Source organism: Rattus rattus, chromosome 2 (genome assembly GCF_011064425.1).
Source record: "Rattus rattus isolate New Zealand chromosome 2, Rrattus_CSIRO_v1, whole genome shotgun sequence".
In the NCBI taxonomy this organism is placed as follows: domain Eukaryota; kingdom Metazoa; phylum Chordata; class Mammalia; order Rodentia; family Muridae; genus Rattus; species Rattus rattus.
This window is the reverse complement of record NC_046155.1, coordinates 169369843-169396229: the sequence shown is the minus strand read 5'-3', so window position 1 is coordinate 169396229 and position 26387 is coordinate 169369843. Positions and strand designations below refer to the sequence as shown.

At 53.1% G+C, this 26387-nt stretch overlaps 1 protein-coding gene across 1 annotated transcript in view; it reads left to right on the top strand.

The window, feature by feature from the left end:
* Positions 1–26387, top strand: part of Megf8 (multiple EGF like domains 8) — a 47971-nt gene that overhangs the window by 2327 nt on the left and 19257 nt on the right. Inside the window, exons 2-26 of the mRNA XM_032894177.1 lie at positions 5682–5845; positions 6658–6864; positions 7687–7867; positions 7955–8043; positions 9068–9483; positions 9905–10050; positions 10233–10355; positions 12810–12964; positions 13204–13323; positions 13637–13781; positions 13854–14017; positions 16580–16780; positions 17156–17356; positions 18268–18504; positions 19338–19456; positions 19536–19667; positions 19754–19867; positions 20090–20338; positions 20818–21017; positions 21333–21543; positions 21628–21877; positions 22529–22661; positions 25195–25442; positions 25522–25632; positions 25768–25886. Of these exons, the coding sequence (XP_032750068.1) occupies positions 5682–5845; positions 6658–6864; positions 7687–7867; positions 7955–8043; positions 9068–9483; positions 9905–10050; positions 10233–10355; positions 12810–12964; positions 13204–13323; positions 13637–13781; positions 13854–14017; positions 16580–16780; positions 17156–17356; positions 18268–18504; positions 19338–19456; positions 19536–19667; positions 19754–19867; positions 20090–20338; positions 20818–21017; positions 21333–21543; positions 21628–21877; positions 22529–22661; positions 25195–25442; positions 25522–25632; positions 25768–25886 (4435 nt within the window). The remainder of the gene's footprint in view (positions 1–5681; positions 5846–6657; positions 6865–7686; positions 7868–7954; positions 8044–9067; positions 9484–9904; positions 10051–10232; positions 10356–12809; positions 12965–13203; positions 13324–13636; positions 13782–13853; positions 14018–16579; positions 16781–17155; positions 17357–18267; positions 18505–19337; positions 19457–19535; positions 19668–19753; positions 19868–20089; positions 20339–20817; positions 21018–21332; positions 21544–21627; positions 21878–22528; positions 22662–25194; positions 25443–25521; positions 25633–25767; positions 25887–26387) is intronic.

The window sequence follows — 26387 nt, the reverse complement described above, 5'->3', positions numbered from 1 at the left end:
GTCTTTGTGGGGGAGACAGATGTACTAACAGTCACATAGCAAAGTGCTCCCCTGGGAGAGCCCAGAGGAAGTACCACGATCTGGGAGAGAGGAGAGCAGAGAAGCATTCTGGAAGAGATGTCAAAGCTGAGACCTAAGGGATCTATGTCTATCAGCCAGGAAGAGAGAGGAAGAACATTCTAGAAAACCGGAACAACCTTTTCTTACAGGTGAAGCCCAGGGAAGACGCGTCTCAGGAGTCTAACACAAGGCATGGATGGGAGGGAACAGGAATGTGGGATGCTTTTGAGCAAGTGTATGTGCTAAAATTTAGAATGCTAAAACAGATACAAGGAGAAGCCAGAGGCAGGAGGAGGAGGTTTGTGAGTTTGAGGCCAGCCTGGGCTACCAATCGAAAATCCTTTTTAAAGTTTTATTTACTTTTGTTTTCTGTGTATGAGTGTTTTGCCTGTGTTGCTGTAAAATTATATATAAAAATTTTATATATAATATATATTATATATGTATATATAATATATATGTATATATAATATATATGTATATATAATATATATGTATATATTATATATGTATATATAATATATATGTATATATATTATATATGTATATATAATATATATGTATATATATTATATATATATATCTTTTACCCCCACTAGATCTAGCACCGTAGTGCCCCAAGATATCTGGTAGACATCTTCATCTCAGTCAGCAAAGCGTCTCACCTGCTCTGCTCCATCCCATATCACACTGCCGATGGCTTCTCTCTGAGCCTGGCAGCAATCTCTCTACCCATCCAGTTCCCAAGGCAGGCTGCCACCATGCCAGAAATATACATCTCAATTCTGTGATGGTCCAGTGTCTCCACCACCACAAATTCTCTTAAACTTAAATCGCCACATGAAAGAACACATAACACAATAACCTTTGGTCCAATTGATAAGATCTAATTGCCCACCTAGACACACAAAGCCCTGTACACATCCGTCCCTTAAGAACATTCATAACAACCTGCAAAGGTACAGAATGAAATCTTAACGTCAGCCTCCATGTTCTCTCCGCAGCTTCTCTCTTCCCGTTCCAGTCTCCTCAAACTTTTCTCCCGCCCATCCTTCCTTCTCATCCAATGACAGGCCTTGTTCTATCTTGTACCTGCCTTCACCTGTATGACATCCTACATGCCTGCATGTACATATGTGCACTATGTGTGTGCCTGGTGCTAAAGGAGGCCAGAGGAGGGCCTCAGATCCACTGGTACTGGATGAATGTAAGTTGCTGTGTGGCTGCTGGGAATTAACCCTTATCCTTTGAAAGAGCTGCAGCTGCTCTTAAACTCTGAGTCATCTCTCCAGCTTGCAGGGTTTTTCTTTGGTTGGTTGGTTTTGTTTTTTGTCCCTTCCTTCCTTCCTTCCTTCCTTCCTTCCTTCCTTAAGATAGAATCTTAGGTATCTCAGGTGGCTTGAACTGGATGGATATGGGTCCTCCTGCCTCTGCCTCCTTAATTCTGGGATTATCTGTATGAGCTGCCATGCTTCATATGGTACTTGGCCTTGAACCTGGGGCTTCATGCATGCAAGTAAGCTCTTTACCAACTGAACTATACCCCCAGACGGAGACCCTGTCATTACCTCCTCTTCCTTCTCCTCCTCCTTGGAGGGGGGAGAGACACAAGTAACAGCATGTGGGGGTCAGAGGACAACCAGTCCTTACCTCCCACCTTGTTTGAGGCAGAGTTTCTTGCTTTCCATTGCCTTCCTGGCCCAGGAACTTCGGTGCATTCTCGTTTCTGCTCCCTGTTTCAACGTAAGTGAGCTGGGGTTGCTGCCCTGCACCACCCTATCTAGCTTATGCAGATTCAGGGGGATCTGAACTGTAGTTCTTTATCCCCTAAGCTATCTCCTTAGCCTTGAAGGTTTTGTTTTGTTTTTGACAGACTCTTACTGGCTAGCTCAGGCCAGTGTGTAGTTGGGCACGGTGGGCTGTCAGCCCCCAGTGTGCAAAATGTTCAGGGCTGAAGTAGAGGCTAGAAATGGGAGTTGTGTTTGGGCCTAGGGGAAGGATAGGACTCTGCTAGAAGGTTCAGAGGAACAGCCATTGAAGCTCGTATAGGAGTTCCCTGGGGTGTAAAAAGTGGCCAGCCTCTGTGAAGACACTAAGGAGGTTAATGTCTTCAGATCTGTGTCTGTGTTTGTCTAGTAAGTCTATACACTAGACGGGAGGTGAGGAGCTGGAACTGGTCCTCGAACGTCACATTGGCAGTTTGGCTATTTCCTTGGGGGTGCCAGGAAGCTATCGAATGGTTTAGAGGAGGCATTGTTAGCTTGAGCCTGAGTAGAGGGTGACAGACTAGAGGCTTGGTATGTGGAAACAGTGAGTTCTGAAGTGGGGCAGAGGTCGAAGGGGTGAGGTATGAGCCATGCAGGGAGATGTTTGTGGATTTTCCCCAGTGGGATGGGAGCAAACTGATTAATGTGGGGGTGTGGCATCTGTCACCCCAGGAACCAGCATCTTAGCTAAGGGTGTTGGTCCAAGCTTGTAATCTGAGTACTTGAGAGGCTGAGGCCAGGGGATCCCATCTTAGAGGCTATCCTGGGCTATAGTAGACCCTGTTTCAAAATTACCCAAAAGTCTGAGTGGGTTGGTTGCTTTTGTTATGGTTTATAGCCCAGGCTGGCCTTGAACTCAAAATTCTCCTCCCTCAGCCTCTCTGGTGCTGGGATCACAGGAGTGCGTACCATGCTTGGGTACCCACTTCTTGTACCATGATTATGTTCTGTCTGGTCCCAGACTTCCCAACCTCCTCTGGAGTAAGAGTCCCCCGGCTTCCTCCAGGGGCAGGGCAGGAGGTGGGGCTTGGGTCCCATTTCTTTCTGGAAAGGGGTAGGGTAGAAACCAGAAACCTTGAGCTTTGGGAGGGAGGCAGATCTCCCAGGCTTTTGCACTTGTTTTAAGTCCTTGATTGGAACAGGTGTTTGATAAAGGCTGGCGAGATTCTGGAAGATCTGGATTCTGGTTCTGCTGAATGGTTCTTGTGTGAGCTCCAAACTGTGGGTCCGTATATTATATCCTTGGGTTCTGGTCAGTGGAATCCAGAGCAAACTGGTCAGCTTCTCTATCTGTCTGTCTCTCCACCCCTCTCTCCCCTCCCCATCCTCCTCCTCCTCCTCCTCCTCCGCCCCCATCCTCCTCCTCTTTGGTTTTGTTCTTTGTCTTTTGAGATAGAATCTCTCCTAGCCCAGGCTGGTCTGGGACATACCAAAGATGACTCTTCTGATTGTTTCTAACATGTTGGGATCATAGGGGACCTCACTACACCTGGCTTTGTGGTATCATTTTATTTATTGATTTTTAGACTTACTTTATGTGTGCGAGTGTTTTGCCTAAAAGCGTGTGTGCCTGGTGCCCAAGGTCAGAAGAGGGTGTCAGATCCCTGAAGCTGATGGTTGTGAGCTCCTGTGTGGGTCCTGGGAATTGAACTTGGGTCATCTGCAGGAGCAACAAGTTTTCCAAGCTGGTGAGACATCTCTCTAGCCCAGAACTTTTTTTTTTTTAAATCTTATATTTTTTGAGATTATAGTATAATTACATCATTCCCCTGTAATGCTTCCTCCTTCCCGTGCCATATACCCCTCCTTCCTCCTACCATATACCCCTCCTTGCTCTCTTCCAAATTTATGGCCCCCTTTAAAACTTAATCGTTGTTACACACACACACACACACACACACACACACACACACACACAAATCTATATTGCTCAGTATAACTTGCTTAGTCTATATACATGGTTTCTTGTTTTGTTTTTGCTTATGAGGCAAGCTCTTGCTATGTTGCCCAGGATGGCCTTGAGCACTAGTCCCGCCACACCTGTGATGTAATTGCATGTGTCACCATGCTTTTGTGCATGTCTCTTCATTCTGTCACCCAGCAACTGCTCAGCTCTTGCTTAAGCCCAGGCCTTGTGCCAAGGCAGTGTTTGAGAAGAAAATATGCCCAGGTCCTGTGTCCTGTGACCCTCCTAGACTGCAGGAGAGTAATCCTGGACACAGTCCTGGCACAGAGATGGAAAGTTTTGCTGGGATATTCAAATCCCAAAGAGGCTGCTAACTCAGCCCTGAAACATCAGGGTAGGCTTCCTGGAGGAGGCCTGCAAACATATAGCAGCTGGTGCAGAGGCCTGGCTCCCCACGGGCACGATGCTCTAATGGCAGTTTGAGAGATGAGGTCAAGTTCCAAACACCAGCTGTTCTCCTAGGCTGGGAGAGCAAAGAAGAAGACTTTTTACCAGAGGAGCACCAGGGCCAGGTGTCATATTGGAGTCAACTACTAGAGACCATATTAGGGCAAGACCTCAGATCACATGGGGAAGGTGTCTGTGTCACTGGTCCTGTGAGGAGAAGGACAGAGACGGGCCGGAGAGATGGCTCTTCCAGAGGTCCTGAGTTCAATTCCCAGCAACCACAGGGTGGCTCACAACCATCTGTAATAAGATCTGATGCCCTCTTTTGGTTTGCACTCAAAAATAAATTAAAAAAAATATAAAAAAGTTATATATACATATATATATATGTTTATAAAATTTAGTTTCAGATTAATAGTTTCAAAATTACATGCAGCTCTGTTAGCCCATTTCATTACTAATACCCAGGCGGGAATCAGTCTTCCTCCTCTCTCTCAGAAGAGATGAAACCCAGGACCTTGGCATGCTATGCAGTCACTTTACAACTGAACCACACCCCCAGCCCCTCACTGGGGGATTCTAGGCAGAGGTTCTACCACTGAGCCACGCCCCCAGCCCCTCACTGGGGGATTCTAGGCAGGGGCTCTACCACTGAGCCACGCCCCCAGCCCCTCACTGTGGGATTCTAAGCAGGGGCTCCACACTGAGCCATGCCCTCAGCCCCTTCTAGACAGGGGCTCTACACTGAGCCACGCCCTCAGCCCTGGCCTAAAGATCTCATCTCCTTTAATACTAGCACTCTGGGGGCAGAAGCAGGCAGACCCTCTCTCTGAACTTGAGGCCAGCCTGGTCTACAGAGTGAGTTACAGGACAGCCAGGGCTACAAAGTGAGACTCTTGACTCAAAAAACAAAAATCCAAGCCAAACCAACCAACCAACCGACCAAACAAACAAAAAACCCAAACCAAACAACAACAAAAGAAAAATAAGAGAAAGCTTTTGTCTGAGCTCCACCACAGTATCAATAGATCAATATCTCACAGCTGGGAAGCCCGGGCCTGAGAGAGCATGTGGCCTGCCCAAGGTCACACACTAGTAGTGGCTCAGGAGCAGAGTGGAGAATGAAGACTGATGACATAGTGTTCTTGTGTGAATGTCACAGCAAAGTAACCAGCAACAGGAGAGTCTGTGCGGGGATGGGGAGCTGTGGTGCTCTGATAAGTTCTTTGTTGGTAGGGAGGAGCCAGGGTTCTCCTACACATCTGGCCTGGGCCCTGGGCCGCTCTCTCACATTGTACTGTGAGTGCTGAGAAGGGTTTTGTGAGTTCCTACAAGTTGACAGTGGATGTTCAGCGCAATGGCAGAGCGGGGGCTGCGACTCCTCGGACCAGGAGCTCCCTCACACCACCCAGAACAAGGTGTGGTGGTTTCTGTGGGTGGGTTTCCTGGATCCTCAGAGAAGGTGCATGTGAGAGAACCTGGCCCCTGTGCTCCCTTCCCAGCACCGAGCCCTCAGCACCGGATCCTGCTGGACTTCCTTTTCCTGGACACAGAGTGCACTTATGACTACCTCTTTGTGTATGATGGTGACTCGCCCCAAGGCCCGCTGCTTGCTAGTCTGAGTGGGAGCACCCGGCCCCCACCCATCGAGGCATCCTCAGGCAAGGTTAGTGTGGTGGGGTGTGGGACCATGGTCTCTGGGTCTCTTGGGAGGGAGCGGTCTAGGAGTACACGCCTAGGAAGAAATGAAAAAGATTGGAAGGAAAAGTCCAGAAAAGCCAGGCAGAGGGTATCAGAGAAGACAGTGGAAGGCGGAGAGGCAGAGTGCTGGGTTCCACTAGTGAGTCCTGTAATCCCCGGTCTTAAGAGCCTGAGGGTTGATTTGAGACCAGCCTGGGCCCCATCCTGAAACCCTGTCCCAAGCAACAACAACAACCAAACAGATAGTTCCACAAACACACAGAAAACAGACATCAGACGGCAGGGTGGGGCCGGGGATGCCCCTCAGTCGGCGGAGTGTCTGCCCGGTATTCACAAATGCCCGGGTTCAATCACCAGCAGCCTATAAAACGGGTGTGGTGGTACACACCTGTAATGCCAGTACTGGGGAAGTGGAGGCAGGAGGATCAGCAATTTGAGGTCATTTTCAGCTAATGGGTTCGAGGCCAGCCTGGGCTAGATGAGATCCTTTTAAAAAGATTCATGAGTGGTCTATCTGCATGTACACCTGCGTGCCACAAGAGGGCATAGATCCAATTATAAATGGTTGTGAGCCACCGTGTGGGTGCTGGGAATTGAACTCAGCACCTCTGGAAGAGCAGCTCTTCACCGCTGAGCCATCTCTCCAGCCCCCATGAGATCTTGTTTTAAACAACAGAAGGAGACAGAGGAAGGCAGGGCGAGGGGTGGTGTGTGTACAGCTGCAGCCGGATGCAGCCAGAAGCAGCCTGCCCGGTGTACCTGGCCTCTCGTCTTTAGATGCTGCTCCATCTCTTCAGCGATGCCAACTACAACCTGCTGGGCTTTAACGCCTCCTTCCGCTTCTCCCTGTGTCCTGGAGGCTGCCAGAACCACGGGCAGTGCAAGTCTCCGGGAGTGTGTGTGTGCGAGCCAGGCTGGGGGGGTCCAGACTGTGGCCTGCAGGAGTGCTCAGCCTACTGCGGGAGCCACGGGACCTGTGCCTCGGTGAGTGTCTCCCACTGAGTCTCCCTGGGCTTCCCACCTGTGACCACACCTGCCATATCTGACTTAAACAGGGCCTTGTTCCATCCTGACCATCCCCTCCCCGCTGCCAGTCCCCTCTCCTTCCTGGTCCCCCTACCCCAACTTCTGTGACTTCATCCCAACCCCACCTCTACCTGCTCCTCTCCCGTTGAGACCTCACTTCTAGCTCTGTCCTCATGTCTAGCCAACCTTCCCCTAGGGGTAATGGCTTCTGCCCTCTTTCAGGCTGAAGTCCTACTCGCACCTGGCTATTCTAGGTCCCTGTCATGGTAGTTTTTGAGACAGGGTCTCATTTTATAACCATGGTGGCCTCCTTTTCCCTCAGCCTCCTCCTGAGTGCTGGGGTTACTGTCATGTGTCACCACACCTGGCTTCCTGCCATGACTTCTGTCCTTTCACCCCTGACCTTATGCCTCAGATCTGCACCCCAACTTGGGATCTGTATTATGTTTGGAACCCTCCTTGCCTCAGTCTCCCCAATCGGAGCTCATTCAACCCAGGTGGACGTGGGCCTCACTAATATGTCCTCTCTAACTGTTCTTGCCTTTTCTGTGGGTCTTTCTGCTCTGCCCCACCTCTTTCTCCCTCATGTGTCTCCTGTTTGTGTCTCCTGTTCCTCTCCCTTGTGCCATGCTTGTCCCCTATCTTCTCTCTGTTTCTTTGAACATTCCCTTCCTGTCTTTCTTTTTCTATCCCGTTTGTCTTGACTCTGTTTTTTTCTGTGTTCTATGACCCATATCCCTCTCTTTTTCTCTCTCTGCCTTTTTGTCCCCTTCGTCCCAGACCCTGGGACCATGCCGCTGTGAGCCTGGATTCCTGGGACGGGCCTGTGACCTGCACTTGTGGGAGAACCAGGGGGCTGGCTGGTGGCACAGTGTGAGTGCCGGGGACCCCGCCTTCTCTGCCCGAGTTGGGGCAGCTGGTGCCTTCCTGTCTCCGCCAGGGCTGCTGGCTGTCTTTGGAGGTAAGCAGATGGGGAGAAGGTGAGGGCGGAGGGTCTGGAGGCCGGTCAGCCTGTCAGCCTGTGTGAGAGCGCTCACCTCATCTGCAGGTCAGGACCTTAACAAGGCCCTGGGGGATCTTGTCCTGTACAACTTCTCCACCAACACCTGGGAGTCCTGGGATCTGACGCCTGCTCCGGTATGGACCCTCCTGTGCCCTGGCTGGGGCCTGCCCACTCTTGACCCTCATCGCCCTGCCACCCCCAGACCGGACAACTGCATCTGGACACCTGCTTCTCTGTCTGTGTCTTTGCTCATTCTGAAATTCCTTTCCTTGCCCACACCCCTACATCTTTCCAGATGCTGTTGTCCTCCCTCCCTCTCCCCATAGTCCCCTCTTCTCTTTCCTTCCCTCTCTTCCTCCTTTCTTCAGCCAGCCTCCCTCCCTCCTTCCCTCTCTCCCTCACTCTTCCTTTCTTTTTCAGACAGGGTCTCAGGACAGCCCAGGGTGGCCTTGATCTCCTGATTTTCCTGCCCCTTCTGAGCTGTCTTCGAGGCCTGTCCTACCGTACCGTTTGCATGTCCCCTCCCCTCTGCCTCTTTTTCCTGACTGATTTCTTGGTCTCCTGTTGTGTCTTGGTCTCCATTCCTCTGGGTTATTTCTCTTGTTCCCTTCCATGTCTGTCTTCCTGTCCCTCATTCTCTCACTCTGTTTCTCTGAGTCACCATCTCATCTCTGTTTTTATTTTTGTGTCTTGTGTCTGTCCTTCCTTCCCTCCCTCTCTCCCTCCCTCCCCTCCTCCCTCGCTCTTTCCTTCCTTTTGAGTTAAGGACTTAGGTTGATATGGATCTCAGTCTGTAGCCTAGCTGGCTTGAATTCATGGCAGTCCTCCTGCCTCAGCCTCCCAAGTGTTGAGATTAGAGCTGAGTACCACCAAACCTGGCTTTCTGTCTGTTTGTTCTTTATTTCCTTTTTTTTTTTTTTGTCTGCTTGAAGCAGGGTCTCATGTAGCCTAATCTGGTCTCAAGTTCACTACATGGCCCAGGCTGGCCTTGAACTCCTGATCCTCCTCTGTCTCTGCCTCTCAAGTCCTGGAAATCCAGGTCCACACCAGTTGGCTTGTCTTCTATTCCCTCTCTGCACATCTGCTTTTTTGTCTTTGCATCTCTGCCCTGTCCCTCTCCAGTGTGTCACCATCTGTCCCCTTGTCTCTTCCCCACAGGCCGCCCGTCACTCCCACGTGGCCGTGGCCTGGGCCGGCTTCCTGGTGCTGATGGGTGGTGAGCTGGCCAATGGCTTGCTAACCAACGATGTGTGGGCCTTTAGCCCCCTGGGTGGAGGCCACTGGGAGCTCCTGGCACCACCTGCTTCCAGTTCCTCTGGGCCCCCAGGGCTGGCAGGCCATGCAGCAGCTCTGGTGGATGACATCTGGCTGTATGTGTCCGGCGGCCGCACTCAGCATGACCTCTTTTCTTCTGGCCTCTTCCGCTTCCGCCTGGACCACACCAGCAGGGGCTACTGGGAGCAGGTGATCCCAGCAGGTGGGCGGCCCCCTGCTGCCACTGGCCACTCTATGGTGTTCCATGCCCCGTCCCGTACCCTGCTGGTCCATGGTGGACACCGGCCTTCCACTGCCCGGTGAGTAACCTGTCCTATGCTCCTGTTCTTTGGCCACAGCAGCCCAGGACTCCGTGACCTTAATCTTTAGAAGTCTTTGCTCATTGGCAGCCTCCTGGGCTCAGATGGTTACCTCTGTCATGGTCCATTTGTCTATCTGTCGCTTCTCTTTATCTCATATGTATCTATTCCCTCACCCTCTTCTGCTCTCTGAGCCTCTACTCGGGCTCTGAGTAGTTGCTTTCCCCACACTTCCAGCCGTCTTCTAGCTCTCGACAGATTATGCAAGATGGCAGACCCTGCTCAGACCTGGGTCCTGCCCACAATGAACATCTAGTCAGGATGGGACAAGACATGGTCATGGGTAGTCTCAGTGCTGGGTGAAGCTAAGGAGGGAGGAAGCCGTCCTTGCCCTGGCCCCTGGCCTTTCTCGTCCCTGTAGGTTTTCCGTGCGGGTGAATTCCACCGAGCTCTTCCACGTGGACCGGCGTGTGTGGACCACGCTGAAGGGCCGGGATGGGCTCCAGGGTCCACGGGAGAGAGCCTTCCACACAGCCAGTGTTCTAGGAAACTACATGGTGGTCTATGGTGAGGTGGTTTCCCTAGATGGTGTCTACTTTCCAGGGGCCTGAGCCCACCCTGAGTTGAAACTGAGCCTGGACATCCCTACCTCCCCCAAGGCTTGCCTGGGGCCTCCCGGAAATGAGACTTAGCCTGGGTCTCCTCCCTCTGCTGAGGCTTGCCAGCTGCGCCCTTTCCTCTTCTCCCAGGGGGCAACGTGCACACCCATTACCAGGAGGAAAAGTGTTACGAAGATGGCATCTTCTTCTACCACCTTGGTTGCCACCAGTGGGTGTCGGGGGCTGAACTTGCCCCGCCAGGGACCCCTGAAGGTGAGTCTCCTGTGTTTTCCTGAGGGCTTTTGAAGATCTCTGAGTTTTAGCAGAAGCTGCCCAGTCATTACCTTGGCAGGCGAGGGCATCCTGTTGGCATGTCCTCTGGAGGCAAGTTTGGGTGAGGACAAGGTGGGTGACAGGAAGCAGATGCAGGGGCACTGGACCTTGGTCCTGTTTTTTATTTTTACATGTACACGTGTGTGAATGTGTGTATACACACACGCATGTGTGCAGTGTGCATGTGGAAGCCCGAGGACGACCTGAGGTATTAGCCTCAGGAATACTGTCCACCTTCCTTGGGTCAGGGTCTCTCACCAGCCAGGCCAGTCAGGCAGCCAGTGAACCCGAGGCTTCTCCTGGCCCTACCTCTCCAGTGCTGGGGTTATAAATGTGCTGCCATGCCTGTCTTTCTGTGACAGTTCTGGGCATGGCACTCCAGTCCTAGTGCCCTGAGGTAAGCACTTTACCGACCGAGCCATCGTCCCAGCCCCAGAATCCTGATTCTCATTGGAAGTTTGCCAGTTTGCAGCTGTCCTAAGAAGCAGTGACTTCATGGTCATAGTGGACCAGAGGTAGAACCAAGATGGCTACCTTCAAACAGGCATCCATTCAAGACCCCGCCTTCACGCTGGCACCTTGTTCTCCTCTGTGGGGTGGGGTCCTGATGTTGCTGTGCAGCTGGGCTGCTGGGACAGTAGGTTGGATGGGTGAGTGACGGGAAATAGCACAGTGGAGACCTCAGCACCTTGTCTTCTTGTCTTCTTCCAAGGCTGTTCTTTTAACAGTTTTGTGATTTTGTGGGGGGCGGGGAGTGCTGGGAGGTGGTGCATGCCCTTAATCCCAGTCCTCAGAAGGCAGAGGCAGACGGACCTCTGAGTTCTGGACTAGCTTGATGTACAGAGTGAGTTTCAGAACAGCTAGGGCTATACAGAGAAACCCTGGCTCGAAAAACTAAAAACAAAAAACGTAAACCAAAAAAAAAAAAAAAAAAAAAGATTTTTTTCCTAGGCTGGAAAGATTGCTCAGTGGTTAAGTACTTGCCATGTAACATGAGGACTTGAGCTCAGGTCCCAAGCACCCATGTAAATGGTAGACAGGCCACACATGTATGTAGCTCCAGTGTTGGGGGGCAGAGATAGGTGGAGCTTGCTGGCCGGCTGTACTCACCAAAACAGCGAGCTTCAAGCTTAGTGAGAGATTTTGCCTCAAAATGTGAAATGGAGAGCCTCCTCCTTTGGCCTCCGCATGTGCACACATGGGTGTGTACAACATACACCATACACCACATGCATGAAATAGTAAAGTAGAAAAGACTGCAATTTTCTGGCGGACATGGTGTACACACTATATCCCCAAGACTTGGTAGGCGGACGCGGGATGTAGAGTCTGAATCTGGACAGGACTGTGTGCGATGACCCTGTCTCAGAGTCCAACAAAAGGGCGAGAGTGTGGCTTAGTGGTCAACCTTTGCTTAGAATCTACCGGAAAGGGACCGGGGCGGGGCTCACAGGTGGTACTTGCCGGGCACGTGCAAGGCCTTGGAGTAGCTCTTTAGCATTGCAGAAATACATGTGTACATACATATGTGCAAATTTCTGGTTTCTTGGGCTAAGACCCATGTGCTTTCAAAGTGTAGGGGTCAGTAGAAGGTCAGGGAAGCCATGATTCACGTTTCATAAGCAGAGGGGAGGTGTCTTGGTTCACTCCTGGTGAAAGCACCAGGCTGGGTTGGATCTAGGCGCTCAGTGTGGGTGCCTTGGCCACTTCTGTCCCAGTCCCAGCTGGGCCCTCCCTCCTACCTGTTTGCCACTTTCCTTTTGTCTTATTCTGTGTGCGCCCGTGCACTGGGGCCCAAGCCAGAGCTTGTGTGGAGAGCCTGACAACCTACAGGAGTCCGTTCTCCCCTTCCACCATGTGGGTCCCAGGGATTGAACTCAGGTTGTCAGACTTGGTGGCAGGTATTTTACGTGATGGACCGGCTCCCTGGCTTATTGCTTGCCTTTCGTAGATGTCACCAACTACTGTTGAACTGTATGTACACACTTCACATCCTCAGAGGGGCTGAATTTGAGACCAGCCTGGGGCTACAGATTGAGATCCTCTCTCTCCCTCATTGCCCCCTCCCTCCCCCCATCTCATCTCTCAATGGGCTGGTTCAGTTTAAGGCAAAGAAACCCAGACTTGGCAAAGTTGAGTCTTCCGCCAAAGCCATACAGCTCATAACTGATGTATGATTTGAATCCGTCTGTCACAGAGATCATGCTTTGTTTGAGATGCTTTGTGCAGGGCCCTGGGCCTCTGAGAGAAGCGAGAAAATAAGCAAGTGCAGAGCCAGGCAGGCCAGGAGGATTTCCTTGGCTAGGTAGGGGCTAAAGCTGGCTAGACTCTGGGGAGGGCAGGAGCCAGGAGGACAGAAGCTGGGGAAGGTCTGATGCTGTGACTGTATTCTAGGTCGAGCAGCGCCCCCTAGTGGTCGTTACTCACATGTGGCAGCTGTTCTCGGTGGCAGTGTCCTGCTGGTGGCTGGGGGATACAGTGGCCGGCCTCGTGGGGACTTGATGGCCTACAAGGTGCCCCCCTTCGTGTTTCAGGCACCCGCCCTGGATGTGAGCACTGGGGTGATGGGGAGCGGTGGCTGTGGGTAGAGGCAGCATGGACTCTGCAAATGAGGGGTGATTGGAGAGAATTGGGCAGAGTACGGGGTTCTCCAGGGCTGAGGGAGGAGTGGGGTGGGGCCCTCAAAGTGCTGAGCATTTGGGGTTAACTGGACAGTACAGGGAGCAAGCCTTGGCAGATAGCTCCAGGTCTTGGGCAGCGTCTTCTCATGTGTTCTGTGTCTCTGCAGTACCACTTGGACTACTGTTCCATGTACACAGACCACAGCGTGTGCTCCCGGGACCCCGAATGTAGCTGGTGTCAGGGTGCTTGCCAGTCTGCACCCCCTCCCGGGACTCCCTCAGGAGCTGTGAGTGACTACCCCAGCCCGTCCATCCACCAGCACAGAGGCCTGCCTTTAACTCCCCCTGCCTAAGTGGTCAGCCACCCGAGATCCTCATTCCTGCCTCCTGAGCCTGTACCTCTCCTAACACCTGAGTCTCTTTGAGTTTAGGACCTTGGGCCTGGATCCCTGAGCCCTTGTTCTCGTGTTCCTGTAGGCCAACCCCGCTCATTTCCTGATGGCTGCTAGCTATGCTTCCCCTCCCAGCCCATCTTCACAGTTCCTCTCAGGTCTCCTGGTCCCGGAGGACAGTGCATATTGACTCTACTCTTCCTCGCAGTGTCCCGCAGCCAGCTGCCTGGGCCTGGGCCGCCTCCTGAGTGACTGCCAGGCATGCCTGGCCTTCAGCAGCCCCACGGCTCCTCCCCGAGGCCCTGGCGCCCTAGGTTGGTGTGTGCACAACGAGAGCTGCCTTCCCCGGCCAGGTGAGTGGCAAGCCGCAGTGGGGAGCGGCTCAGACGACCTCGTACTGACCCTCCATACCCCTGTCCTCTCAGAGCAGGCACGCTGCCGAGGGGAGCAGATCTCAGGCACTGTGGGCTGGTGGGGGCCAGCACCCGTCTTCGTCACTTCCCTGGAGGCCTGTGTCACCCAGAGCTTCCTCCCTGGCCTGCACCTGCTCACCTTCCAGCAGCCGCCCAACGCCTCTCAGCCTGACAAGGTGGGACCAGACGGCCCTGGGGGGGAGTGGGAACTTACAGACCTGGAAGTGGACAGTACTGGGGTGGAATCCGGGGCTTTGTGTAAATGTCCATGCTCCCCCACGTTCCCAAAGCTGAGCCACACCCTAGCCCTCACTGGGAGTCTTCAGTGCTCAACTGCCGGGGTAGAGTTAGGGTTCTTTCCCTTCTTATTTTGAGACAGGGTCTCGTAAGGTTGCCCAGGCTTGTCTAGAACCCAGTCTGTTCCCAACAGACCTCATATTTCTCTGTCTCCCTAGTCTCCTGTAGGTAAACTGGTAATCCCGTGCTATGAGGCCCTACAAAAAGTTTTTTAGAAAAAGAATCTGGGGGGTTGGGGATTTAGCTCAGTGGCAGAGCGCTTGTCTAGCAAGCGCAAGGCCCTGGGTTTGGTCCCCAGCCCAGAAAAAAAAAAAAAAAAAAAAAAGGAAAAAAGAAAAAGAATCTGGGTGAAATAACACATAAAATCAAAAGCTTGTAGAACAAGCTGGGTGTGGTGGTACACACCTTTGATCCCAGCAGTCAGGGGCAGGGGGAGTCTCTGAGTTTGAGGCCAGCCTGGTCTACACCATGAGTTCCAAGACACTCAGAGCTATGTAGACAAACATTTTCTCAGAACAAACAAACAAAACAAAACAAAATAGATGGTCGAACAATATTTTTGCCATTCCTAAATCAAGTCTAGGTTTGTGTACCAGTTACCCCATCTCCCTCTTCTCTGACCACGGATTTGCCAGCTCTGGGTATTTGATGTAGATGGAGTCGTGTGATCTGTGCCTATGGTGTCCAGCTTCTTTCACTTAGCGTAGTGTCTTCAGGGCTCCTTCGTGCTGTAAGTTCACTTGGAAATGGATTTCCAGCTGGATGTGCCAGTGCATATCTGTGATCCCAGGACGCCGGAGGCTAAGGTGGGAGAGGAGAATCTTGAAATCCAAGCCACCCTGTACTATAGTGAGACTCTGTCTCAGAAACAAAACAAAAATCCCAAGAGCTTCACTCCACCCTGGTGGAGAAGGCATGGTGGCCGCAGTGGGAGGCAGCCAGGAAGCAGAGAGATGAATCCTGGCTCTCAGCTTGCTTTCTTGGCTTTGTTCCGGTACCACTCAGGTTTCATATGGATCTTTCCACCTCAGTTCACTCAGTCTTGCTATTCCCTTACACACATGGTGATTGTGAACCTCGTCACTGTAACCGCCACAGTAAACTTGGCAAGCCTCCTGCCTCTGCCTCCCGAGTACTGGTGTTAAAGGCATGTGCACCACACTCGGCCTGCTTTTTCCTCAGTCTGTCCAAGCACACTCCTGAGTTACAGAGCATAGGGAATACGTTTGCTCTTTTCGTTAGCTGGTACTGTTCTTAGACAGAGCCTTGATGTATTGCCCAGGCTGTGATCCTCCCTGTCTGCCTCCTGGGTAACTGATACTATAAGGCACATGGTCCTCCGTGCCCCGCTTCTCTGTCTGAAACAGGCGCTCTCAGAGTCGAGGCAGGCCTCGAACTTGCTAAGCAGCTGAGACTGGCCTTAGATTCCTGACGTGCCTTCCTCTATCTCCTGAGTTACCAGCCTCTGCCACTGTACCATCCTGCCCTTCTTATTTTGAACAGTTATATAATGCTCCATTTACATTTAAATGTTACACTGCTGCGCATTTATTTAGTTACTTATTTTTGGATGTAAGGTTTGGCTGTGTAGCCCAGGTTAGCCTCAATCCTGTATACACTCCCAAGTGCTGGATTTATGGGTGGGCCAACAAATCCAGGTCCCTCATGTAAATTACATAAATAGTGTCCAGTGATGAATTCTTGGGTTGGTCTGTTTGTTATTCCAGAATCATACTGGAGCAAGCAAATAAATCTTGTACTGTGTGATCTTTGGAAATGTTGGGCTAGCTTTAGAAGGGCATGCTGGGGAAGAAGGGAGCTGTGGACAAAGGTGCCAGAGGCTGCAGTCTTCAAGCTTAAAGGACGTGTTTGTTAGGTTGGTTTTTTTTTTTGTTTTGTTTTTTTGTTTTTTTGTTTTTTTTTGAGACAGAGTTTCTCTGTGTAGCCCTGGCTGTCCCGGAATTCCATCTGTAGGCCAGGTTGGCCTCAAATTCATAGCTAACTGCTTGCTTCTGTCTCTCACATGCTGGTATTATGGGTGTGTGCCACCATACTTGGCTAGTTTTGAAGCATTTATAAGTATAAATTATTAGTGTGTGTGTACGTGTATGTCAGAGGACAGCTGGTGGAGCTGACCGTCTTCTTCCAGTTCTTCTGGTTCTGGGCTGAACTCAGGTCTCTAGGCCTGCATGACAGGCACCTACTATGACTGAAGATGAGGTTGGGTTGGGCCCAAAGTAGACCCTGTTGATATTCTCTGGATTTGTTCCCGAGAGGGATGATGGGCAAGTCCCCTTAATTCAGTCCTGCCTCAGTTTCTCCTTTGGCGAAAGTGGTTTGGCCGTCCTGTCTCCTCTGGTTCCCCGAGGGGTGTGTACTTAGGTACAGTCTACCCACAAGCACAGGGACTTACACATACACCCCATCCCCGGATGGTACAGGTCTCCATTGTCCGAAGTACAACTATCACCTTGACCCCCAGCGCGGAGACAGATGTGTCCCTGGTCTACCGAGGCTTCATCCACCCGCTGCTGCCAGGAGGACCAGGTGGCCCTGGGGCCGAAGATGTGGCTGTGTGGGCTCGGGCCCAGCGCCTCCATGTCCTGGCCCGGATGGCCAGAGGCCCTGACACTGAGAACATGGTGAGGGATTCTAGAACATTCTGAGGTGATTTTGGTAAATATGAGTGTGAGTATGATTCAGGGCATCTATAGTAACAACAGGGATCTGGGGACAGTGGGGAGCATTGAGACATGGGACCTACCTTTAAAGGAAGAAGGGGCTGGGAGGTTTCAACTGAGCAGATGTCCGAGGAATTGTGGGTAGGGTGAGAAAGGTTTGAGTGACAAGCAAGATTCCCTGAGGAAGGTTCATGGGGGGCGGGGTGACAGCTTCCCAAAACCCAAGGATCCCTTAGGCCCTCTTCCAGGAGGATCTGGGGTTCTTGGAGGGGTTGGGAATCTAAAGAATCAGAGTAGAGAGCTCTGAGGCCCTGTCTGCTGCTCACTCCACTCCAGGAAGAGGTGGGACGCTGGGTGGCTCAGCAGGAGAAGGAGACACGGCGTCTGCAGCGCCCCGGCTCCAGTCGCCTCTTCCCACTGCCCGGGCGAGGCAACAAGTATGCTGTGGAGATCCGAGGCCAGCTCAATGGCTCCGCGGGCCCTGGGCACAGTGAGCTCACTCTCCTGTGGGATCGGACTGGAGTGCCGGGTGGCAGTGTGAGTGTCTAGCCTCCAACTCTGTTCCTAGGCTTTGACCTCAGATCCTCTGGGCTTTCCCAATTCTAAGCACAACAAAATTTTAAGTCACTTGATTCTTCTGACTTCAGCTTTGGACCTTACCTTGAACCCATTAGACTCTAACATTTGACCCCAGGTCCTGATAAGATTTCCATATTCTTTTCTGGAATGTACTAAGATGGAACCCAGGGCCTCGTGCGTTCTAGTAAGTGCTCTACCACTGAGCCATGCCCCAGCCCCTCACTGGGGGATTCTAGGCAAGTGCTCTACCACTGAGCCACGCCCCCAGCCACTCACTGGGGGATTCTAGGCAGGGGCTCTACCACTGAGCCACACCCCCAGCCCCTCACTGGGGGATTCTAGGCAGGGGCTCTACCACTGAGCCACACCCCCAGCCCCTCACTGGGGGATTCTAGGCAGGGGCTCTACCACTGAGCCACGCCCCCAGCCCCTCAGTGGGGGATTCTAGGCAGGGGCTCTACCACTGAGCCACGCCCCCAGCCCCTCAGTGGGGGATTCTAGGCAGGGGCTCTGCCACTGAGCCACGCCCCTAGCCCCTCACTGGGGGATTCTAGGCAAGGATTCTATCCCCAAGTCGCTTCCCTCTCAGTCTCTCACTTGTGGGTCCTAGGCAAGTGTTGTACCCCTGAGCTGTACCTGATCTCTACCTATATTCTGTCTTCTGTCATGTCTGACTTCTCCCTTGGCTCCTGCTCTGCATATTGCATACTTTGACCTCTAGACTCTAGAGTCCTTCAGACTCTGGCCCTTTTCTTGTGCTGATTTCCTGACTCCCCATTGTAGCTTCGTGGTGTCTCCAAACCTTTAACTGTAATCCTCATCTCCAATGGACTCTGCCCCTAACTCCTGTCCTAACTGACCTGCCCTAGGAGATCTCCTTCTTCTTCCTGGAGCCCTACCGCTCTTTGGCCTGCTCCTCCTACTCCTCCTGTCTGGGCTGCCTGGCCGATCAGGGCTGTGGCTGGTGCCTCAACAGTGCCACCTGTCACCTGCGTCAGGGCAGGGCCCACTGTGAGGATGACGGGAACGGCGAGTCCTTGCTGGTGCTGGTGCCTGCCCTTTGTCCACTCTGTGAGGAGCATCGTGACTGCCATGCCTGCACCCAGGTGTCTACTGGACCACTGGAGGGAGTAGGGCATTCATGAAGGAGGCAGCTAGAACAGGGCCTGGGGTGGGTCCCTTAGGCTTAGCATGGTCAGAGACTATTGTCCTCGGTCTCCAAGGCTTGCGTGGGGAGTAGAGGGAGCTAGGTGGACAGATGGGCACCTGGAGTCAGAACATGCCCTGAGGCAGAGGTCAGACAAATCACTGAGTGTTCCTCACCAGGGGGAGCTGGGTGTCTGTGCACTGAAAGCAGGTGAGCGTGGAGCAGACTGTCAGGCCTGCTAGCTCCCCGCTGGTGCCACCCCTCTCCCTCTGCTCAATGCCTGTTTGTGGGCAGAGTTTGTTCCGGTGACCTGCAGGGCAGCCATGGGCCCCAGACTTGCCATTACTCAGCCCCAAGCAGAGCCTTGTTTTACTGGTGTCAGACCCATCCCTTTCTTTCCAGTATTCAGTCTTGCCACATAGCATGGGTCAGCCTCCAACTCATGAGCTGCTTCTGCCTCACCTCCCAAGTGCTAGGACCACTGCCATGTGGCACGAGGTTGGGCTTCCGGCTGGGCTTTGTGTAGGCTCCTGGTCTGGTGCCTGAGGCTGGGAATAAATCCCTGTTTGCCCTTCACTGGATCCAAAGGATTGTAAATCCACCTGCCCCTCACTCCTGACAGAAGTACTGTTGTCCTAAGGGGTAGACAGACAGATGGCTGTGTCTGAAGGTGGGCTGCAGGCAGTGTGCACTGGGAGGAGGTGGTTGCAGGTAGCCTAAGGGCAGGAGGGAGAGGCAGCTGGGGTTTGGACAGGTGATGGACTGAATTCTGACCTTGCTCCTCTACCCTAGGACCCCTTTTGTGAGTGGCATCAGAGCACCAACCGCAAAGGTGACGCAGCCTGCAGCCGGCGAGGCCGGGGCCGAGGTGCTCTGAAGAACCCAGAGGAATGCCCCCCACTCTGCAGCCAGTGAGCCCGGCTAGGTCCAGGGTGGGGTGGGCATGCATGGGGGTGGGCTGGGGTGACCTGACCCTGCTCTTACCCCCAGACGCCTGACCTGTGAGGACTGCCTGGCCAACTCTAGCCAGTGTGCCTGGTGCCAGTCAACTCACACCTGCTTCCTGTTTGCTGCCTACCTGGCCCGGTACCCACACGGGGGCTGCCGTGGCTGGGACGACAGGTATATACTCCAGCACTGGGCTGATGACATGGGGCTCCTGGCTGGGGCGGGCCCTGGGCGCTGACCCCACCACTATCACTCTGCAGTGTGCATTCAGAGCCACGCTGCAGGAGCTGCCACGGATTTTTGACTTGTCACGAGTGTCTACAGAGCCACGAGTGTGGTTGGTGTGGCAATGAAGACAACCCCACTCTGGGACGGTGAGGACTTGGCTGGTGGGTGGGCCTTCTGCCTCTCCCTGTTTCTCTGCCCTGCTGCCCTGTCCTCTGCTCTGTGGTTGCCCTTCTGTTTCCTCACTGCCATCTCTTGCCAACCCTCTACCTTCCCCGTCTCTCTTTGCTGCTGCTGGTCCTCACCTGTCACTGTTTCCCTGGGTGTCTCCTGTTTCTATATTGTACCCACTTTGATCTCTCACTCCACAGGTGCCTACAGGGGGACTTCTCCGGACCCCTGGGTGGGGGGAACTGCTCCCTGTGGGTGGGAGAGGGCCTGGGGCTGCCTGTGGCTCTTCCTGCCCGCTGGGCTTATGCCCGCTGTCCAGATGTGGATGAATGTCGCCTGGGTCTGGCGAGGTGTCACCCACGGGCAACGTGCCTCAACACGCCTCTCAGCTATGAGTGTCATTGCCAGCGCGGCTACCAGGGTGATGGCATCACACACTGTAACCGCACGTGAGTGACATGTGGGTTGCCATGGAAACATTGTCTCAGGACTGCAGTTCAAGGTAGAGGGAGGAAGTGATCATGGTAGTGGGCTCTCACGAGAACCGATGTCCCCAGTTAGCAGGGAGTTCTCACCTTGCAGACAAGGACCTCAGTGGAAGGACAGGGTACCCAAGGTAATTCTAGTAACCATAGAAACAAGATACTCCTGGACGGTAGGCCATAGCCATGGATGGAAGATGGAAGAGGACGTAGTTGGAAGGGGGGAAAGGTTTTCATAGTGGTGCTATGTAGTTTCTATGGAGACAGGTATCACCACGTGTGAGAGAGTTGCCTTGGAAACACGTTTACTTGCACAGCACAGGACCATTGAAAGAGGCAGCCGGTTGTGAGAGTGTTGCAGTGGGTGGACATGGGGTGCTTTTTGACGACTCTGGGTCCACCCAGCCTCACCCCTCACCCCACCCCGCCTCCTCATGGTCCTTCAGGTGCCTGGAAGACTGTGGCCACGGTGTGTGTAGCGGTCCCCCGGACTTCACTTGCATGTGTGACCTGGGTTGGACCTCAGATCTGCCACCACCCACACCTGCCCCAGGACCCCCTGCCCCACGCTGCTCTCGAGACTGTGGCTGCAACTTTCACAGTCACTGCCGCCGGCGGGGACCTGGCTACTGTGATGAGTGCCAGGGTAAGCCACCGTGCTGCGTCACAGCCAGCCTTGGGGCCCTTCCCTTTTCAGGGCCCTAGTGTCTTCCTTTCTGAGACTCCCCTCAGGTTGTGCTGTGAGCCCATGCTGTGAGCCCCTGCCCCAGTCTCTGCTCCTGTGTCATCTCTGTCTTGACCTCACACCCTGTTGGGGTTTGCGCTTTCTTTCCTGGCCTAGGACTTGTGTGACTCTTTGAAGCAGCTTGGGAGGGGGGTCTGGGATCAACTGAGTCAGGTGGTCTGGGCTCCTTTCTGTCCTTGCTCCTGACTTGTGTTACACCTGCTGGGACCTCCACAGACTGGACATGGGGGGAACACTGTGAACGGTGCCGGCCTGGCAGCTTTGGCAATGCAACGGGCTCTGGTGGCTGCCGACCCTGCCAGTGTAACGGGCATGGAGACCCACGTCGTGGCCACTGTGACAACCTCAGTGGGCTCTGCTTCTGCCAGGACCATACTGAGGGTGCCCACTGTCAGATTTGCTCTCCAGGATACTATGGGGACCCCCGGTAAGTCAAAGAACTTGTGGGGTTTGGCAGAGAGGGGTTAGGGATCCCATGGGGTAAGACAATGTCTTTTATTTCCTTCTGCAGAGCTGGTGGCTCCTGCTTCCGGGAGTGTGGGGGTCGTGCCCTCCTCACCAACGTGTCCTCAGTGGCTCTGGGCTCTCGCCGCTTTGGGGGACTTCTGCCTCCAGGTGGTGGGACAGCAAGAGCTGGGCCCGGCCTGTCCTACTGTGTGTGGGTTGTCTCAGCCACAGAAGCGCTGCAGCCCTGTGCCCCTGGGACCCTCTGTCCCCCACTCACCCTCACCTTCTCTCCAGACAGCAGCACCCCTTGCACAGTGAGCACTAGGGGTCTAAGACTTGGTGTATAAGCCGGAACCATGTCCCCTTCCCAACCTGGTCCCCTAAATAGATCCCCACCCCTTGCCACTGGTTGGTTTGTTTGATCCTACATGTCTGAAGCCATTGGTCAGGTCATCCAGCCCTTTGTTCTGGGTCTTAGATCCTCCTGCTTCTCAGTTCTGTTATTCTTCCTATCCTCAGGCACCTCCTCCTAGACCAGGCGTGGGCGCTTCTTAGATCTCGTGTGCACACCCTGATTCATTAGTAGGGGGTTCCACTACTAAAGTACTAAGTGCATTTAGAAAGAGCTTTGGTGCCAGAGGGCCTGGTTTATTAGCCATGTCTGCTTTGGATGCAAGATGGGAGGGGTAGCCTCCCACGCTGGGAACTAATGATGTACACTGTGTTTTCAGACAGCCCACCCTAGACTCAGGTTGCCTGATTACCCCCGCCATGTGTGTGTGTCTGTGTGTCTGTCTGTCTTTGGTATAGGCTCCTAGACTCACAGTGAATTCACAGACCTACCTCACCATCCCATGTAGTTGAGATCTGAGGGACATTCCCCTACACTCTTTTCTCTCCCCTTGAAGCCCTCGTCTCCCAAATTCCAAGCAGATCCTAAACTCTTAACTCTGTATCCTTTTCAGCTGAGCTACGTCCTGGCCTTTGATGGATTCCCACGCTTCCTGGACACTGGGGTCGTCCAGTCAGACCGGAGCCTCATAGCTGCCTTCTGTGGTCAGCGGCGGGACAGACCTCTCACCGTGCAGGCTTTATCTGGTATGGGAGCTTGAGGGAGTGAGACTGGTCAGTGTTAGTCTTCTTCTCATCCGTCAGTGTTGGGGGTGGAATCCAGTACGGGTTCCCTTCGGTGCTAGGCAGATCCTCTCTTGCTGACCACACCTCTAGCCCTCAGTGGTGGATCTAGACACGCGTTCTCCCCAAGCTACAGTCCAGCCCTAGTTCTGAGCTTTGTTTTTTTTTTTTTTTTTTTAAATATTTTATTTATTATATATGAGTACACTGTGACTGTCTTCAGACACACCAGAAGAAGGCATCAGATCTCATTACAGATGGTTGTGAGCTACCATGTGGCTGCTGGGATTTGAACTCAGGACCTCTGGAAGAACAGTTGGTGCTCTTAACCACTGAGCCATCTCTCCAGCCCCAGTTCTGAGCTTTGTTAAACTGGGCTTTGTATCCCATGCTTCTGCTCTGTCATTGACGGGATTTAGGACCCAGGTTCTAGCTCAGGGGATGGTGTGGGTTTCAGGTGACCCGGTGCTTTTCCTGGGTGACATAGCTTCTCTCTATCTCTGGACTTTAGTTGAGATGTGTAGGTTGGTTTTGGAGAAAGGAATGGATAGGGCGTCTCTGAGGCACTGGTGTGGGGGACCCTGAGCCATTCCCTCATCCTTATGGTTCTCAACCAGGGAGTTTTGTCCCATGGGGACCTTGGCAATGTGTAGAGACATCTTGAATGACAATTAGAGGTTCTTCTGTCCTCTGGCAGGCAGACAGAGAGATGGGGCTGTTCATAATGTACACAGGAGTGTTCACACCAAAGTGTTGTCCACCCCTCAGCATCCACCTGGCTGAGAGAATGGGACACTTAGGAGATGGGGACATGGGATGAATGCCAAGGACGGACTGGCTACATGGGGTGCTTTAAGCAAGTTTTGGGAAGTGCTTCTCTGCACGCGACTCAGAGCAGTTCTGAGGCTGGAGGCAAAGGGTTTCGCTTGTGTGAAACCCAGGCCATGAGGCAGCCACTGAAACCGAGGGGCTCAGAGAGTCAGACATGGGTACAGCAGTGAGCCAGGGCTACATCTGCTGCCCTCTGGGCTGGGGAGAGGGACAAACCGCCACTTTTACTGAGGCAGTGGAAAGGAATGGGCCCGACCTTGCCTCAGGAGCTATGGCCAGAGAAGTCTTTAAGGGGGGGAAATCGGCTAGAAACGGAAGGTCGGGGGAGTGCAGCTTCTCCAGGCAGAAGAGTAGCAGGTACCAGGCTCTGAGAGCAGGCCGGCTGGGTGTACAGATGGCAAAAGTGGGAGGTCGTGAGTTCAGAGGAGTCTGTAGGGCCCTATGGGTACCAGGAAGGGAGGGGTTTTATTTGAAAGAAGGTCTCGTTGTGAAGCCCAGGATTCCCCCAGACTCATGCAGTCCTATTCCCTCCGTCTCCCTAGTGACAGGATTATTACACGGGTGAGCCACAGTTTCTGCTCTGCCCACCCCTCTCCTCCAGCCCTTCCTTTTAGAGCCAGCTTCTCATAGCCCAGGCTAGCCATCAACAGTGTGGTTGAGGATGACCTTGAAATCCTGATCCTTGTGCTTCCAGCTCCCCAGTGCTGGGGACCGAACCCATGGCTTTGTCCCTGCTGGGCCAGCGCTTTACCAATTGAACTATGTCCTAGCACCTGTCGTCTTCTCCCCTGAGAGCTAGCGTCGCCAGTGTGCCCCGGCACCGCAGCACTCTCTCAGGAGTACTGCTGTCACACGGGAGCGCAGGCAGCTGGGAAAGCTCTGCAGTTGACCATAGCAGGGTCAGAGTGGCCCTCACAAGATCACGAGGGCCACTGGAGGGCAGAACGTAGGGCAGCCAGGAGACAGTGGGAGGCGGTGCTAGTGTCCAAGAGGAGGCTCTGCTTTGCTTGGCAACCTGGAAGACGGCGAGCGAGCGAGCGAGCAGTGGGCAGACAGAGGAACCTAGGCTTGAGTATTCGATGTCCTTTACAATGCAGGGACTGAACCCATGGCCTTGCCTGTGGTAGGCACATGTTCTACCATAGATCTAGAGCCCGAGCCTAACTAAGATTAGGTAGAAAATGGCTGGAATCAAGAGCCAGGTGTGGGGCTGGAGAAATGGCTCAGTGGCTTCGAGAGCACACCAGTTCAATTCCCAGCACCTACATGGCAGCTCACAACTGTCTACAACTCCAGTTCTGTAGACGATCTGCTACCTGATGCACATAAAAATAAATAAGTCTTTAAAACAAACAAACAAACAAAGAATAATAATAAAAGAGGAGCCAGGCGTGGTGGCACATTCATGTAATCCTAGCACTTGGGAAGGAGAGGGAGGACAGGGGTTCAAGGCCATCCTCAGTGATATAGGGAGCTCGAGGCTAGCCCGAGCTATTTTGTCTAAAAAAACAAAACAGCCTCCCCACTCAAAACTGAGATGTGTGGAACCTGAGGTGTTGGGTAAGGGGAGGGTACATCGCGAATGTCTGGTCTCTGTGGTTTTTCTGCACAAGCATAGGAGCAGCACCCAGAGTAGGGCTCTGCCCACCTCTACCTCTCTCCACAGGGTTACTTGTGTTGCACTGGGAGGCCAACGGCTCCTCCTCCTGGGGATTCAATGCTTCCGTGGGCTCTGCCCGATGTGGATCAGGAGGCCCTGGCAGTTGCCCTGTTCCTCAGGAGTGTGTGCCCCAGGATGGGGCTGCAGGGGCTGGGCTCTGCCGATGTCCTCAGGGCTGGGCTGGCCCTCACTGCCGCATGGCTCTGTGTCCTGAGAACTGCAACGCCCACACGGGGGCAGGGATTTGTAACCAGGTACAGGTGGGACAGGAGCTGCCAGGGAGGGTAGGAATGGTGTTCAGGGCTCCTCTGAGCTGCTTTCTGATGTCCTCAGAGCCTAGGTGTGTGCATCTGTGCCGAGGGCTTTGGTGGCCCAGACTGTGCCACGAAGCTGGATGGTGGGCAGTTGGTCTGGGAAACACTCATGGACAGCCGCCTCTCAGCTGTGAGTTATGGCAACAGCTTTGTCCCGTGGGCATCCTCCACCTCCATTCTTGGGACTACCATAAAACTCTCCACCTAGGCCTGGCACTTTGTCATGGCCTTGGCCTGACCTCTGACTCCCTCATTTCCACTGCAGGACACTGCTAGTCGCTTCCTCCACCGCCTGGGACATACTATGGTAGAGGGACCTGATGCTACTTTGTGGATGTTTGGGGGACTGGGTCTGCCGCAGGGCCTGCTGGGAAACTTGTATAGGTAAGGACTACTATAAAAAAAATTGTTTTTCCTCTTTCATTCGCCCCTGTTCCCAGAATGATGACTCTGAGGCTAATTATTTATTAATGAATGCCTTGGTCATAAGCCTTTGCTCATTCCCTGATGAGCTTGTAACTAATTTAACCCATTCAGGCTATCCTGTGTCTTCCACATGGTTAGTCACTCCTCCGTCAGTCCTGACCTGCTTCTTCCTCAGTGTCTCTCCAGAGTCTCTTCCCTGCGTCTCCTCTTATTCTCTCACTATTTCTCAGAGTCCTCTCTTCCTGGCAGTGACCCACCTCCTTTTTCCTGCTTCAGCTCATTGGCCATTGGCTTTTTTATTGACAGATGATGCTTATAAGAGATTCTCTGTGCAGATTACTCTAGTGAGATGAGATTCTTATGTAAGAGATCTCATTTTAGGGACTGCTGAGATTCCTCTTACCCGAGTTACTGCAGAAAACCACTCAGGACTGTTTAGGAAAATAACCACGGGGCTCT